This window comes from Anastrepha obliqua, chromosome 4 (genome assembly GCF_027943255.1).
Source record: "Anastrepha obliqua isolate idAnaObli1 chromosome 4, idAnaObli1_1.0, whole genome shotgun sequence".
NCBI lineage: Eukaryota > Metazoa > Arthropoda > Insecta > Diptera > Tephritidae > Anastrepha > Anastrepha obliqua.
The window spans coordinates 78,016,660-78,032,309 of NC_072895.1; the positions used below are offsets into that span (position 1 = coordinate 78,016,660).

Below are 15,650 nucleotides of genomic sequence, written 5' to 3' on the forward strand. Positions count from 1 at the left end.
ACATGTTATAGATAATATTAATACGTACAAGTAAATTGCTAATTGCAACTTTGTAATGTCTCGTTTTCTTTGCTTTATACATTTTCTTCGTGTTTCAACTCTCTGCAAATGCTAAATAAAAACGCCAATCGGAATTTGAATGAAAATAAGATCTGCATATTAATTATGAAGTTTACTGCGTGCACCTGCATACACACATACTTATACAAACAATTTACGCCATAGTCAAACATAAAGTCCGGATTTTAATTGAAAGTAAATTTTAATATTATTGTATATAGCCAAATTTGTCCAACTGATTGAAACACTCGCAAAATATGAACTGGAAAATTAAAACCTCGTTGCATAAAACAAAATTTGGGTTGAACATTATTTATGGTTAGTATGCTTTGTTTATTAATGGATACGCAATACAAATCAAGAATTATCAAATGTAATAACTAAATTAACAGAGTTTATCGGTCTGCTTTCCGGAAACAAACGGTTTTTTGTTTTTGTAAGTGGTTGTTTTTTGTTTAAATTTTCGCATGTTTTCTCATTTAGTTTTGGCATACTCGTAATCTAGTAATCTTCGTAATCTTATGGAGGTGCAAATACATATATTTTATATACTCGTACATTTGCCAAAGATCCCAATGTGTAGGTGCTACAAATAAAATTTGATTTGAGTTTACAAAACTATATCCTATCTATATAAAGCTTAGCACTAAGTATTGAATAATCAGTAATCAGTAGTCCAAAACTGACCTGCAAATTAGAGAAGCTAGTTTGTGACCACTTTCACATCTACAGAATATTTCCGCTTTCCAGCGACCATATAACCAGAAACCGTATTGCAGTTGATGTACCATAAAAAGAAATGTGCTATTGGTGCACATTTTCTTTTCGTAGCAAGCACAACAACGTTCTTACAAACTAAATTCAAATATATTTACAACGTAAATTCAAACTGTGCAGCTTTTGTTGTTTAGCTACAAACAGCACTGTTTTAAATTATATATTCGTATGCTGCTTCATCTTGCCAAAATAGTTGTTTGATTAAATCTAACTGAAATTGTTTTACCTTGGTTTGCTTTCATATCATTTTTGTCGCCGTTCGTTATTTCCTAAATTACACGATCCATGAGCAACTAATTTCAAGCAACTAATTACATATTTACATACTACATATTTTTAATTATTATATATTAAAATAAAATAAGTGAATAACATCCATTTATCTGCTGTTTTGTTGTTCGTTATGAACTCAAGTTCATTTGGGCAAACTAAAAACATAGTTTCCAGTTCTCTTTTTATATTATATTTACTTAAAAGAAATCGAAAGTCTGAACACCTCTGAAAATGTTAAACAGCGTCGAAGTCTATTTTTGTTTTAGTCTACAGCACTATAGTAATATATATTTTCTGTTTTCATATGTTAATATTAATTGTATAGTAGAGGAAATTATTAATTAATAAGCGTATTTAGGACTTCATTTAAAATTTCTATATTTATATCACTACTCTTTTTTCTTGGTTCTTTTATAAGACCAACAGCCACCTTTTATACACTGCCAGTGGTTGGATACAACTCTTCGGAGTATTTGGGTCGACATTCAGCACAGAACCACTTACCCTGCGGGGCCACCATAATACCCACACACTCAAAGTGGAACCACTCAATGAGACAATTCTCGCCATCGCAAGCAATCATTTCTGATACTTCATCGTAGGGACACCGGCAATAGCAGTAAACTGATTCTCCTTCACGCGCTTGTCGCGCTCCAGCTGGTGGTCGTATCGGATAGCGAATGTTGTTGGCCTTAAAGTACTGTAGTGTTTCAAAGTTTGGATTAGGTAACAGAGCTGGTGGTATCTTGTGGTTGAACACCGTTGCCTGTGGCGTTGGTAAAACAGGTTGGAGTGCTGAAGGCTGTTGCATCTGTGTATGTACAGCGGGGGAACCAGTTGTCGGATTCAAATTGTTATTCCATAGGTTTGAAGTCGAGGTCGTTTGACTGACATCTGTTTGTACTAAACGCGCACTAGTCTCTCCATCGGAAGAAGCTTCACTACTATTGTTATCATCATCTTCGTCATCGGTATCTTTACTGGAAGAATATATTTGAGGTGTTGGAAAGAGTTCGGTTCCAGTACCAGAGCCAGAACCATCATTGTTAATCCCCAACTGAGAAGAACGTATTTTAAGAGTAGGTATAGGCGGGAGCTTTTCAGATGAAGTCGCTTTTTTTGAGGAGCGCTTAGAAGTCGTTGATTTTCCATCACCTTCGGTAGTTCGTTTTTTCTTTGAAGACGCAGGAGCAGATGTGCTTAGAGCACCACTGGCAAGAGCATTTACTAGTGTACCGGGAGTTTTTGGTGTACGTACAGTTCGGTTCTTTTGATTCTTGATGCTTTTCGATGGCGTTGGTAAATCTTCTTTACGCCAAGTTAGTTGTGGTGGTGGCTGCGGTTTAATAGCTCGCATTCCCATCATTAATGGTTGCCCAAGGTTAATACCTGTGTTCTCATCGTCACTGGTATAGCCGTAAAACTTGTTAGGACGCCGAGCACGCTTGGAACGCTTCAAGGAGCCGTCTGCATCGGAACAGCTACTTCCCTCACTCATTCTACCAGGCATGTGCGGTGCAATGGGACGCGGTGTCAACTGTTCGACGGTAGGCAGTGTTAAGGAAGAATATGGTGTAGTTATATTGGGCTGTTGAGCCATGGGTGGTTCTGCAACAGAGGGCGATGACTGAGCTAATTCGTAAAGAGGTAAACGATCCATTCCACTCAAAGGAACTGAGGGCACAACATCAATGAGCGATTTATTTTTTTCACTTTTCGCCTTCACTATTGACGTAGCGTTTGAGGGGAAATTCGATTTGCAGGTAGATTTGCGATCGCGTTTCTTTTTCTTTAATTTGACCCTCGTCGTTTCACAAACAACATCTTCAGGAAGCGAAGGGGTGGACGGGCGACTATTTTCCACAATATCGAAATTGTGTGAAGGCGACAAACGGGTTTGTGCCATCAATTGAGCACGTTTTTGTGCTAATAATTCGCTGGCCAGCTTCTGCGGATGCTTATCATAAAACTCCTCATCAGTTTCTGATTCAGCAGTTTCCAAATCCGATTCATAGATTTGGGGTTCCTTTGGTGGGGATGGCGGACGTTCAGTTCCTGGATTGGCAACGATTTCGTTGGCTAAATCATCGTCGACGACGTTTACAGTCTCAGAATTTGTGTGTTTCTTAAATGGAGAAACACTTTCGCTCTTTTTCCTTAAACGTTCACGTTCCGATTTTTTGCGATGTCGTTTACGAGAAGCGTTCGAGCCAACAGATGAATCACTATCATCGGAGCTGGAGCTAGTTGAACTGCTGTCGCTCCCACTCGAACTGCATGAACAATTTGAACCGCATGAACAGCTAGAATCTGAGCCAGAACTTGAATCACTGGAAGAACTCGATGCAGAATGACGAGCTGACGCTCGCCTTGGAGATTTTGTTGCTTTATTACGTTTTGTAGGTGATAATGATGCCAAGGGTGAAACTGCTTTTACGACGGGTTGCACCGGCGAAGGAGGGCGGAACATTTTACAATAGTCGTGGTCCGAGTAGACAACATGAAGCGAACTCGGTTTAGGATAATTATCTTCGTCGTAATCTGCTTCAGATTTTAGTGCGGTTTCTGTTCCAACTTCGGAGTCTGCACTACCTTGTTGAGCTTGCAGAAAGTTTTTCCAAATTTCCAATACTTTACCCGTACTAGAAGCAACGTTTTCTCCTAAGTCTTTATCCTCACTTTCCAGCAGTCCACTCACCTCAGTTTTTTTCACCTCTTCCAAATCATTTTCGGCTTCAGAAGGTGGCGAGAGCATTACTTTTGGAACCAAAGAATTTTCATCACCACGTGACTTGCTGTCTACATCTGATTCTTCGCTGCTGTCTGTCTCTGATAGATTCGGCGCAATCAAATTTAAATCTTCCAGCGATTCTTTGGAACGTTTATTCTTTTTTTTCTTTTTACGAGGTGTCTCTGCACTCTTTTCTTCATCGGGGATTGTTATTTCCCCCTTCGGAAAATCAAGATTTTTCACATCTGGAATTGCGTCCGTTTTATATTCTGCATTTGCTTTAAAACCACTTTCACTTTCTTCACATTTAACAGGAACTTCTGTATTGTTTGCAGACTCAGAAAATTCGCTTTTAATTTTAGTAGAATCTCCTGTTTTATTGAGTTCCATGTCTTGGTCGTTTTCTTTTTTAGAATCCTCCTCCTCAGGTTCCCCATTTTCCTCTACAAATTTATTTTTTTCGTTGGAATCTCCTAATTGTTCCAAATCTGCTACCAGGCTTTCCTGTTGAAGATGTGTGGCGGTGTGTTTTAGTAGCAACTTGCGTGATATAAACTTCTCATCGCAGTTCTCCTCCATGCAAGGATAACGTAGATCTCCGCTGTGTAAACGTTTATGGACTTTTAAATACATAGCCTTCGAAAAACACAAATTGCATAGTTCACAATTGAATGTACTCGGGGGTACACAAAAGTGGTACACATGGCGCCAGCGTTTCTGTAAGCATCGCTTACAAATTATACTTTCAGTGCCGTGCTTCCAAAATAGATGTTTGGTAATATCCATTTTATTGCGGTACGCAATGCCACAGCGATAACACAGATGATGTAATTTGTGTTTCCATACATGCGATGACAGCCGGCCTTGATCCCGACAATCTTCCAAGCAAACGTCACAAGCAAAGTGCCGTTTACGCAAATGCACCATCAAACGAAATGGCGAAGGGATGTTGTCTACGTCACAAAGGCAACAGCGAAACTTTACATCGAATACCGGCGTTTTATTTGCTGCGCCTGGACAAATATGACAGAGAATTTCACTAAAACTAAAAAAGTTCGCACGGCACATAAAACAGAGTATAACTGTTTTTAAGTGCATCTTTCTATTATGCAAATAAAGCTCTTTGTGGGTGGAAGTGACAAAGCGACACTGGAAACATTCGAAAATTCGTTCGTTGAAATGATGAGTAAATGCGCCTTCGCCGATTGTGCAGTAGCTCGTTGAATTAAAGAACACATTTTCCAATACTGGCAAAAAGGACTTCAATTTAGCGCAGATCGTTTCGGGTTTTAATTCTTCTGCTGTGATACTATCTACAGTGGCACTAAATCGATGCTGCGCAAGCATATGCAGCACAAGACTTTGCCCATTCACGGCAATACGGCGTGCATGATTACAGTACAAACAAAGCGGATATACAGCTTTCAAGCATGTACGAACGAATTCTACAATCTCTATTTTTTCCAAAGGGCGATCCAGCTCTAGATCAACAACTAACACGTCGTCGTTGGCTACCTCTATGCCATCCGCAGGCTCATCAGGTAAATTTTGATTAATTTCAGTGCGCTGCATGTGTTGAGTTGTCTCCTGAAAATCTATGTTCGTTGTATTATTGCCACTGGGCAATTCATTTTCCTGCTTTTGTTGAAAATTATCAGTGGGCATTAATTCTTCTCCTACAATAGGGCTAGCTGTAGTATCTGCACTGCTGTCTAATATGTTTGCTCTCTCTGAGGACGTGTTCAATTCCGGCCCAGTGTCAATAGTTTTAGTATGTTGGGAATTCTCATCTGCATTTTCTCTGTAATTAAAGTAATTGTTATCACATCTGTGATATATATACATATATATATAGTTCTACCTTGGAGGTTGTTCTGGAACTGTTCGCATTATTGTTTCATCAATATCCATTGCATCACTTCCTGCAGAATCTCTTCTTTGCAATGCTTGGCTTAATTGTTGTTCTGGTTTCATCAACTCTGAACTGGGACTACTTTGTTTCTGAGAATCTCCTGTCGTTAGCCAACGTGTTTGTTTTGGGGATGTTGGTGGAGTAGGTGTCCAGTTACGTGCGCTCTGTGCTGATGTGGTCAACACTTCATCAGAAGGATCTTGCTTCGCTTTTAATGGATGATGAAATGTCTTTTTTGTGCGCTTAATGTCCAATTTTGTGCGTTCAATTTCTTGAAGTATGCGAGCAAGATTTGAGTTCGTCTCATCCACCCATTCGTTCTTATCGGCTGATGGACCTTCTGGACTGATACCCTCGGTTTTCTTTTGTGGCAATGTGTGCTCGTTAGCCATGACTGTTGAATTATTGTCCCCATATAAGTTAAATGTATTTTCGTTTGGTAATCCTGTCGTTATGCCTGCAGAACACATATCGTTTTTATAATTCGAAGCCTCCTGGGATCCAGATTCCTCTTCGTTCCCTTCATCATCATCTTCTTCTTCACTTTCGGTAGAGCTAAGCGCCATATCCACGGACTTCTGAAACTCTTTCGGCACTCGTAATTTAAACTTCGGAACTATCAATTTCGATTCGGTAGGTGACGTAGTATTGCTTGCAGGTAGAGGCGAATTCGCCTCGTGCTGGTGTTGTGATTGTTGTTCTAAACGCCAACGTTCATCGAGTTCTTTAAACGGATTTATAAGCGAACTATGTGTAGTTGTACAGGATTCATCAATGACCATATTACTACTGCTGTTACTATCTTGGCTATGCAGTGATGCTACTGGTGCTGATCCAACGCTTGTCGGAGGCACTGCCGTTGTCATACTTTTCTGATTGTTATCACAGTGAAGGGAATTTGGATGTAAAGGGTCATCAGCGAATGGAACTGACGACAATGAGTTGAGTCTTCTGAAATTTAATAGAAAATTATTAAATTGTAATTGATGGCTGCTACTTTACTTCATTTTTAAAAGCACTATTGCGTGATTCAGAATTAACGTAGTATTAGCGGTGGTAAGAAAGCCACGCCAAAAACCTGTCAAATTTTGGGAAAAAACTAAAAAATAATAATATTACGAAGGTGAAGTACCCTTAATTATTATGCAAGCTTACAGGCGAGCTTTCTGAAACTAATTTTTGGTTCTTCACACAACGACAGCGAGCATTTTGGAGTTATCACTTGCCAAAATTTGAACAAATGAAATCAATAATTCCAATTTGATAATTGGAGTCTGACTGTGGCGTTAAAAAAAAACGAACGGTAAATATTTTTATGAGGTGCTTTTTCATGGCAGAAATACACTCGGAGTTTGCCATTGTTTCACCGAGATTCGAACCTACGTTCTCTCAGAATTCCGAATGGTAGTCACGCACCAACCCATTCGACTATGGCCTACAGTTTTAGCCGACTCCGAACGGAAAATGCTTTTTTGTGGGGTGCTTTTTAATGGCAGAATACACTCGGAGGTTTACCATTGTCTGCCGATGGTCGACAGCTATTAGAAAAAAAATTTATTTTGCTATTTCATGCAGGAACATACGAACTAAAGCGCTCCTTAATGGTTGTCATGCACCAAGCCATTCGGCTTTGGTGTTTACTCTTATTGAAATTGAATAATGGCACAGATATATTTCAAATTACTTCCGGCTGCTGTATGAACGGGAAAGAAAAAAATATTTTCCAAATAATTAGGAAAATCACTTTACTCGCCATATCTGACGCGCATAAGCCATTCGTTTAATTCAAAAGAGGTAATTACGTAAAAAATAATCAAAAACCAAGAATATACTATTAATATTCTTACCTGTCGGGTACAGATGTTGGTGCGTCCCCCAGTAATTTCTTCGATTTTTTCTTTGTCTTTGAAGTGCGTTTCGCGTCTGGGTGTGCTTTGCACTGATTGCTGTGGCGTCCTTTTTGCCCACATAAATTACATGGTTTCATGAATTCAGCACAATTGTGGTCAGAAAACGGGTCACTTTCTTTAAATAAGTGCTGGCATGTACAGCACATTAGAAATCTCACCTCACTAGCCACACCACCAACTAGCGAAACGCTTTTTCGAAGTGCCTCCTCTGAATTAAAGTGATTTTGTTCAAGATCGTGTTTTATTTCCAAATGAACAGATAGTTTTTCTGCTGTAGGAAATAAACGTATGCAATATAGGCACAGATGTCGCTGGTGTTTTTCGCGAATGTGCAAAAGCAGATTCCAATTTTCGTGAAATGTATTACAACTGGAACACTTGTAATACTGTCTCTTCTGTGGTGCTGTTTCTGGGATGGGTGGTGGTATTGGCGTTGGGGCAAGTGTTTGTGAAACAATTTGCGTGGTGGTCATGCCTATGTTAGCATCTGGAGATGCAGATGGCGGAGGCGTAGCGAGGACGGGGGGGACCAATAGAGGCAATAAGCTGCCTATTTCATCAATTCTCGTTGGCAAGAGACGTGTATCCGCCAAGCATTCACGCTGATGTTCGTTTAAAGCCGCGAACGAACCGAAGCTGCCAGTTTTGCACTTAAAGCACAGATATTTAGGACTGGCGATATTTCCAATTACGTCGGATACAGTCCCAGGCATTGTTGGGGGATTGATATTATTAAGAGAAGTATTTTCTAAAGGTTGTGTAAGTAATGAAATCGGTTCTGTTACATCTATTGCTTTATCGTGGTGTTGCGGTGGCGGTGGCGTATATGGCTTTTGTAAATGCTGTAATAACAATGATTTCAAAGGTGTATTTTCTACAACTGTGTCACTATAATTGCTTGCTAAATTTTCTTTTGCTTGCTGTTCTTCTTCAACTGATTCACACAATGCCTCTATATTATCTTGATCGCATGGCGAACCAAACCTCCTGTTTTCATTTGATTCTGAGTCAAGATGTGGTTGCTTATGTTTGGGCGATAAAGGGGTTTTACTACAACTACTATATTTTCTCTTCAATGACAATTTCATTGTATTTATTTTATCCGATTTGTCGTGTGTTTGATAAAATGATTGGCTTGGACCAGTCTCGATACAAGGCGCTGATAAACCCACATCGATTTCCTCCATTGGATGATCGATAACAAGCTGGTGTGAAGATGACGTATCGGTTGAATTTGACTCCGTGGAGGCCACGGATGAGCAGTGGCTATTGTCATCGTCACAGGTAACTCTGCTTAGGTCATTTTCTACATTTGATTGACTAGATAATGTGGTGTCGCATTTGTTCTCATTATCGGTTTCCATTCCATCAATATTCTGATTTTCAGGAATATCAGAACTTATTGGCGGTCTATCAAGTATCTCCAATTCCTCATTGCCATCCGCTGATGGCAAACCAACGTATTTAATATTTCTTGTTCCGTGTTGAAGATGGTCTGGATTACTATCCCAGTTGGGTGATGGCAACATTTGATGGTCCCCATTAATCTTTAATTGAGCTTGTAAATTTTCATTTGGACTGCTGGTTTTCGAATCTATTACTATATCCTTCTTTAGAACATTCAGTCCTTCGTCTGCTTGAATATTTTCCATTTCTTCGTCACTTATTGTATTCAATGCTTCTTTACTATCTGCATTTGATTTTGTGAGGTGTCCAACAACATTATCATCTTTTATTTTTTCATCCGTTGATTCGCAATTACTCTCTTTACTGCTATCACCAATTTCAAACTTAGAACCAAATTCACATTGCAGATTGGCCTCATATTTCTTTTCATCTTCGTTATCATTGTGGGTTTGCAATCTCTTATCAATTTTATATCCATTATGGCTTTCGGCATCATCTATGTCAATTACCTCATTTTCTTTATCATTAAAGATCATTTTTGGTGACTCTTCTTTCACATAGTTCTCCTTTTGCAGATCTTGTATTGAATTTAGTTGTTCTTTCTTTTCCCTTGCGGTACTACTTTCAATGGAATCGTCATCACTTATGGTAAATACTTCTTTTTCGTCCCTGTTTGGATCGCTTTCTTGATCTGGTTTTAATTCATGCTGGTCTATAATTGCCAACTCTTCAATGTCTTTTCTGTTACAAACCTCACTTTCAAGTATTGTAACATTTTCTTCAACTTCATGCAGATCATTATTTTCTATTGATTTGTTTTGTAATGAATCAAACATATTCTTCTCTTCCTTAGTATTCTCTTCTGCACAATCATACTGAAAATATGAATTGTTTTCTATTAAATCAGTTTTCAAATCTTGACCTTGACATCTTAGCGTATTTTCATAGTTTTGTTGAGTGATTACAGCCGCTGCAGTTTTAAAATCTTTGCCTTCTTTTGGCTGCGCTTCGAGCGCATTTAATTCTGTGGACTTCACATTTTTACCAGCAATGCTAACCATGCCACTTTCTGGTACATCACTTGGTTCGATGGAGTCATCTGCAAGCGTTGCTCCGGTTTCTGAGTTCGAAGCATTTGATTTTTGCTTCTCGCAATCCAAGTCCCTATATTTGTTATGGTAGTCTAGGTTAGCAACTGTCTCTGAATTTGGTGCAGTATCTGTTTTTGTTTCATTTCCAACGTCTGTAAATGACCCAACAATAGCATTCTCGTCCTGATCGCTGCCTTCATCATACACTCCTTTTGTTTCCGCGCAATAATTTTCTGGAGTTTTAAGTTTTGCATTTCGAAGGATTTTTATAACTGAGTCCTCCTTAGTTTCGGTATTCTCCACGTCTTGATCGCTTGTAGTTTCCATCATTTTTTATGATCTGCATATTATCGGAAAATTAGAGAATTTTAAAAAAGAAATGAACACGAATTATTGATATAGTACCTCAGCATATCTTATTCTCAACCAATTGCTTTGAATTACGAGCTTCATATAAAACGAGTAGATTTAGAGAATGTATTAGAACAGATCTTTCTGTAATTAAAAACATGAATGTAATAACTTTATTGTATATAACATTATCAACTTTTACTTGTAATTAGCATTATCAAATCCGCATTAAATATAAATTAAATAATTAATATGTGCTTTAAAATCTATTTGGAATTTCGAATCCAGGAGTTAATAATTTTTACTGAAATATTTCAGCATATTGCATAGTTTAAAAGCACGCAATGCATCACAGTTCACGCGGGTCGACGCCAACGGAACAACGCGACTTTATATCCGTCTTACGACTTTCACTTCAGCAGCACAAACCCCACAATTGCTTCAAGCCGAGTTCATGTAAGAATTATTTTTACAGCAATGCACAATATTTAGGTTTGATTTGAATAGAACATATTTGAAATTTCTTTCAGTGAAAGCACTCATTATAGGTAATCATACATTTTTACAATCTGTTTTAATTTAATGAAATATCAAATGGTCATTCCCGCCATCACAAGCAAAACATGCAATCACATAAAGCACATGGTTTTCAAAACGACCAAACGAGCCAAGTAAAGAGAACACGATGTAAACAAAAAGTGTACCGAATTAAACAAAATTATATTGAGGTATAGATGTGTTACGCTAATTTTTTAACTACTCCGGTTTCGTTTTACATTTTTCGAAGGTTTCGAAATCACATTATATTTGCTCAAATTGTTAAAATGAATGCAGAGCTAAAACTTTAAACACTCATCAGCATTTAGAAAACTAAGTGATATTTCAGAACAATGCCCGACATGTGTACATACATATGTATTTGTCACTCGAAAAATAAAAAAACACGCACACTTTAAAAGCATCAAAAGTACTTCTTATTGGCATTGACGAAGGGGCAATTAGCATTTAAAACCGTGAGGTGTTTTGGCAATAAGTTTATTTACCGCTAACCGAGCTCTTAGTAATGATTTTTTAGTTACTATTTCACAACTTTTGCTATACGGATTCCCATATCATATACTTAAACTGGTGGTTCGCGCTCACACCATGTGCATTGATAAATTCTCTTCGTAGGCCAGGTTCTGATTAAAATACCTCCCCTTTTTTAAATTTTGTAAATAACCCATCCTGAATGCTGTCTCAAAATTATCATAAAAAACGTTGAAATATATCTTGGAAGGCAGCGCGAGAACGCAACTCACTTCAAAAAATCCTGGTGGCACTCGCTTGCGTTCGCAGAGCCGACCAACCAATGACGACCACAACCGTGGTTGAGGGCACACCACCAACAATTTACTTCGTATCTAATTTACTTCCAATTGCTAAAATTCTCGATGAATTTTCTCAACTTTATAGTTTTGCCAAACTTTTTTAAATATACACAAACTATGGCAGCTATTCTATACTCAATGTTTTTAGTAACTTTGTCTGGTTCACTGCGCAGCCTGTAATCAAAATTTTAGTTTTTAATACGCACGTTTACCAAACAAAAAATTGCAATTCTTGGCGTTAGCCATTTTCGAGCAGTACTGCCAACACAATATCATTATTTGTCACAATACAATCCAATTGGATGACAACAATCTATTCTATTACAATTATTTGACAATTGTCAATGGGTCTGTTCTTGTACTTTTCCAGTGTATTTCTGCCATGAAAAAGGTCCACAAAAAAAAAGAAACTATCGGGTTTAGCAATTTCTGCCGCATGAGCAATTTTAGGCAAAGTATATGATTTATTTAATGAAACTTGGTGGAGATGTTAGCGAGTGGTTCCTGAACAATAGTTTTGTAAATATTTGGCTTCAAAAAGCCATAGAGAAATGCCAATCCGTACATCACATATTTAGATGCGCTAAATGAGGTTAAACATCTTTATATATTTTGATTTAAAATGTATTTTAGCCACTCACATTAATTATGCTATTTTTAAGGCTTTTGCTATGCTTGCTTCCACACGACAAAATATCTCTCCTTTCTCATATCCATTTACTCTAAAGTTATTGCATTCGTTTTCATTTGGAGGCCTAATCACCAAATGTATACGAGTTGATTGGAATCTGTGCAGAAGAGGTTTTTTTGTCAGAACCTTTGCCTGCCTATAATTATCGATGCCGGTTGACAATTTAATGATACTGCATAATAAAGAATTTTTTTATCAATCTCTTTCCTTTTTGAAAAAATTAATTTCAATGTGCATTGTAAAGTTATGCGACATTTGAATCTGTTTCACGTTGTCACTAGCAAAACTGTATATAGCTTTAACGCCCCCTTTAAGGAACACTTTCCGCGTCGAACAATCTATTCGTTTCATTAGACCTTAACCTCTCGGTTTCTACATGTAATAATATAAATAATAGTTTTGCTATTCAATTTATCTTTTTTTTAAATGCAATTGTAATATTACTTAACTTTACGTGTAAATAAAGTATAAGGTGGCATAAAAATAGCAGTTCATACGACTTTGCCATGATTCAATAATAAAAGGTTTGCTAAGTAAGCTGCTTTCTCGCTCCCTCTTGACAAATCCCTTAGCAAGATGCTAACTCTCGAAATCTTGAGTAAAAATGGAGTAAAAGTAAAATTTGTAGGAATTCATCCTGATACATCGCTTAAATTAGAACATTATAAAGCTTTTCTTTGGGCAATGCTTTCTAAATGCGGACTTTTTACAATCTGTGGTCACGTTTTGCAACGAACTAGCATTTAACAAGCAGCTACAGTAGGGAGAAGAGTTTCATAGTAGCTACAATGACGCGATTGAATACCTTGCAGGATTCAATATAAGAAAGCTGGTATTGACGGAACATGTTTCCAATGAGATTACCTTTACATAGGTGGACTAAATGATATGATGTGATAACAAGAATTTCAATCCAGTCTTGAAAACAAAGTTTTTTTTGCATCAATTGGAATGAAATTTTTCCCAATTCGACTTCTAGTTGATCCAAATTATTTGGAAAAAACTGGTACAAAACTACATGCCACATACCTTTAATTTGGTTTTAAGATCAATAAAATTTAATCGGACATATTTTTGTGAAATTTTGACCGCCACTTTTAAAAATGTGATCCTAAATTTTGAAAATTTGAAAAAATATTAAATTATTTGGTCGACGGTGATTAAAATAGTCCAAAAATATATCCCGAAAAATGCCAGTAGATGAAAACAGTGTGTGGTAATGGTAAAAGGTACACTATTAATTTCTTTCTAACACAAATAAACCTATCCATCTTCTCAGAGGGGTTCAATAAGTACCCGTGTTAGGAATGAAGACACCATTTAAAAAAAAAAAAAAATGTCAACAAAGACGCCCGACGTGCTGGTTCGTTATCGTAGTGAAACAGCACCTTCTTTTTCGCCAAAAGCGGTCCAATAACTCACTGTAGTATTGTCCAGTGATTGTTGTTCCTTTTTCTAAAAAATCCATGAGCATGACGCTGTTCGCATCTTAAAAAATCGTCGCCATGACCTTTCCGGCCAAAATCTTCGCCTTCTTTGGAGCAGATTCACCGGGAGAAATGCATTGGTTTGATTTTTGTTTAGTTGATGATGAATCCAGGCTTCATCAACGGTGACAACTCGATGCAAAAATGCCTTCGGATCCCGTTTAAATTGCTTCAAACACTGCTTCGAAGTTAACAGCCGCATCTGCTTGTTGTTGCTTCTGACAACTTTTTCATCGCCAACTTTTCATGTAACATATTTATTGGTGTTCCGGTCGACACATCTATGGCCTCTGTGACTTCGCGCACTTTCGTTCGTCGATCAGCGAGAATCATGTCGTAGACTTTTTGAATGATTTAATCGGTAACCACGTCTGCCGAACTTCCGGGTCGCTCTCATCAAAAACGAGTGTTCACCCGCATTTAAATTCGTTGAATCAATATCTAACTGTGGTCATACATAGATGGCGAAGCGTCCCTTTGCTTGTATCTCCTCGCATTCATTCCCATCTAAAAACAAAAAGTGAATTACCGAACGATACTGCTTTGTTCCATCTTAAAATCACGGAACACGTCTTACTCGAATAGCTACCAAATCTAAATTAAAATATCAATCAGTCTGAAATTTGTTTTGCCGTCATTTGATAGATGGCAGCATACGATGCTAACACCAACTTTTCTCAGGAACGCTCTCAGTCATCGAACACAGATACCTCGGCAGAACATATAAAATAATATACACTAAAATTAGAGCGATACAGAGAAGATTGCAGAGGCCTTGCACAAGGGTGTCACGCAAAATCGTAAAGCGTTCCACATTTTTGGTCGAACTTACTTTCAATTCTTAGAAACATTAAGAAATTTACATGGGATGCTTTCCATTTCAATTCAACCGGGCTATTCGGGTCATGTTCTTCGATTTCGATGAAACTTAATTATGTTGCTCTCTGGTCAAAATAATGAGACACGTATTTTTTTGTTCGCCCGAAAAAAATTTCTTTCAATAGTTATCGGCAATTTTGTTTTTCGGCTCAAACTCGATTTTTTTTCAATTATATAAGAAAAAATTTTGTTTAAATGCTCATAACTTAGTCAAATATGAACCGATTTTAATAAGTCTGGGTTCAAAATGATCGTAATTACTTACACGAACGACTTCATGTAGAAACGGTTGCAAAAAAGTAGTTGAAAATTTTTTATTTAGCAAAACGGAAAAAAATTGAAATTTTTTCAAAATTCAATATTTCAAAAAGTGTATTTTTTTTTTATAACTTTTACCAAATCAAGAGCATACCTTAAACTTCAATTAAGCTGAATGCCCAGTAGCTAAAATGAGTTGTTATTGAGTAATGAATTTTTGAGTAAAAAACCTGTTTCGCACTTTTTGTTTTTTGCAAAATAAAACATTTTCAACTACTTTTTTGCAATTGTTTCTACATAAAATCGCTCGTGTAAGTAATGACGATCATTTTTAACCCAGTATCATTCAAATCGGCTTATTTTTGACTAAGTTATGTGTAATTAAAAAAAAATTTCTTCTTCAAGTAACCCTTGGGCCGCCATAAACATTGTATCGGTCAGCTTTCAACATCC

At 37.4% G+C, this 15,650-nt stretch overlaps 1 protein-coding gene, 1 long non-coding RNA gene and 1 other non-coding gene across 3 annotated transcripts; 1 reads left to right on the plus strand and 2 right to left on the minus strand.

Moving 5' to 3' along the window:
* Positions 1-281: 281 nt before the first annotated feature.
* LOC129243405 (uncharacterized) lies at positions 282-10,397 on the minus strand. Its single transcript, XM_054880383.1, has 3 exons — positions 7,601-10,397; positions 5,703-6,704; positions 282-5,642 (listed from the first exon to the last, which is right to left on the minus strand). Exons 1-3 carry the CDS (start codon positions 10,129-10,131, stop codon positions 1,544-1,546), a joined length of 7,632 nt encoding a protein of 2,543 aa, XP_054736358.1. The 5' UTR covers positions 10,132-10,397; the 3' UTR covers positions 282-1,543.
* An 8-nt stretch (positions 10,398-10,405) lies between these two features.
* On the minus strand, positions 10,406-12,125 carry LOC129243406 (uncharacterized). Its single transcript, XR_008582303.1, has 3 exons — positions 11,814-12,125; positions 10,567-10,656; positions 10,406-10,501 (listed from the first exon to the last, which is right to left on the minus strand). It is a non-coding gene; the product is annotated as an uncharacterized LOC129243406 (long non-coding RNA).
* Positions 12,126-14,778: 2,653 nt separating this feature from the next.
* Positions 14,779-14,880, plus strand: LOC129246617 (U6 spliceosomal RNA). The gene has a single exon (XR_008582488.1). It is a non-coding gene; the product is annotated as a U6 spliceosomal RNA (small nuclear RNA).
* Positions 14,881-15,650: the final 770 nt, after the last annotated feature.

What these genes read in the sequence shown, in the direction of transcription:
- LOC129243405 (XM_054880383.1), bottom strand. Translation starts at nt 10,131, where the DNA reads ATGGTTAGCATTGCTGGTAAAAATGTGAAGTCCACAGAATTAAATGCG. An exon ending in CCAACATCTGTACCCGACAG is followed by an intron (nt 6,705 to 7,600) that starts GTAAGAATATTA and finishes ATTAAATTTCAG; the next exon opens with AAGACTCAACTCATTGTCGT. An exon ending in GTTCCAGAACAACCTCCAAG is followed by an intron (nt 5,643 to 5,702) that starts GTAGAACTATAT and finishes CTTTAATTACAG; the next exon opens with AGAAAATGCAGATGAGAATT.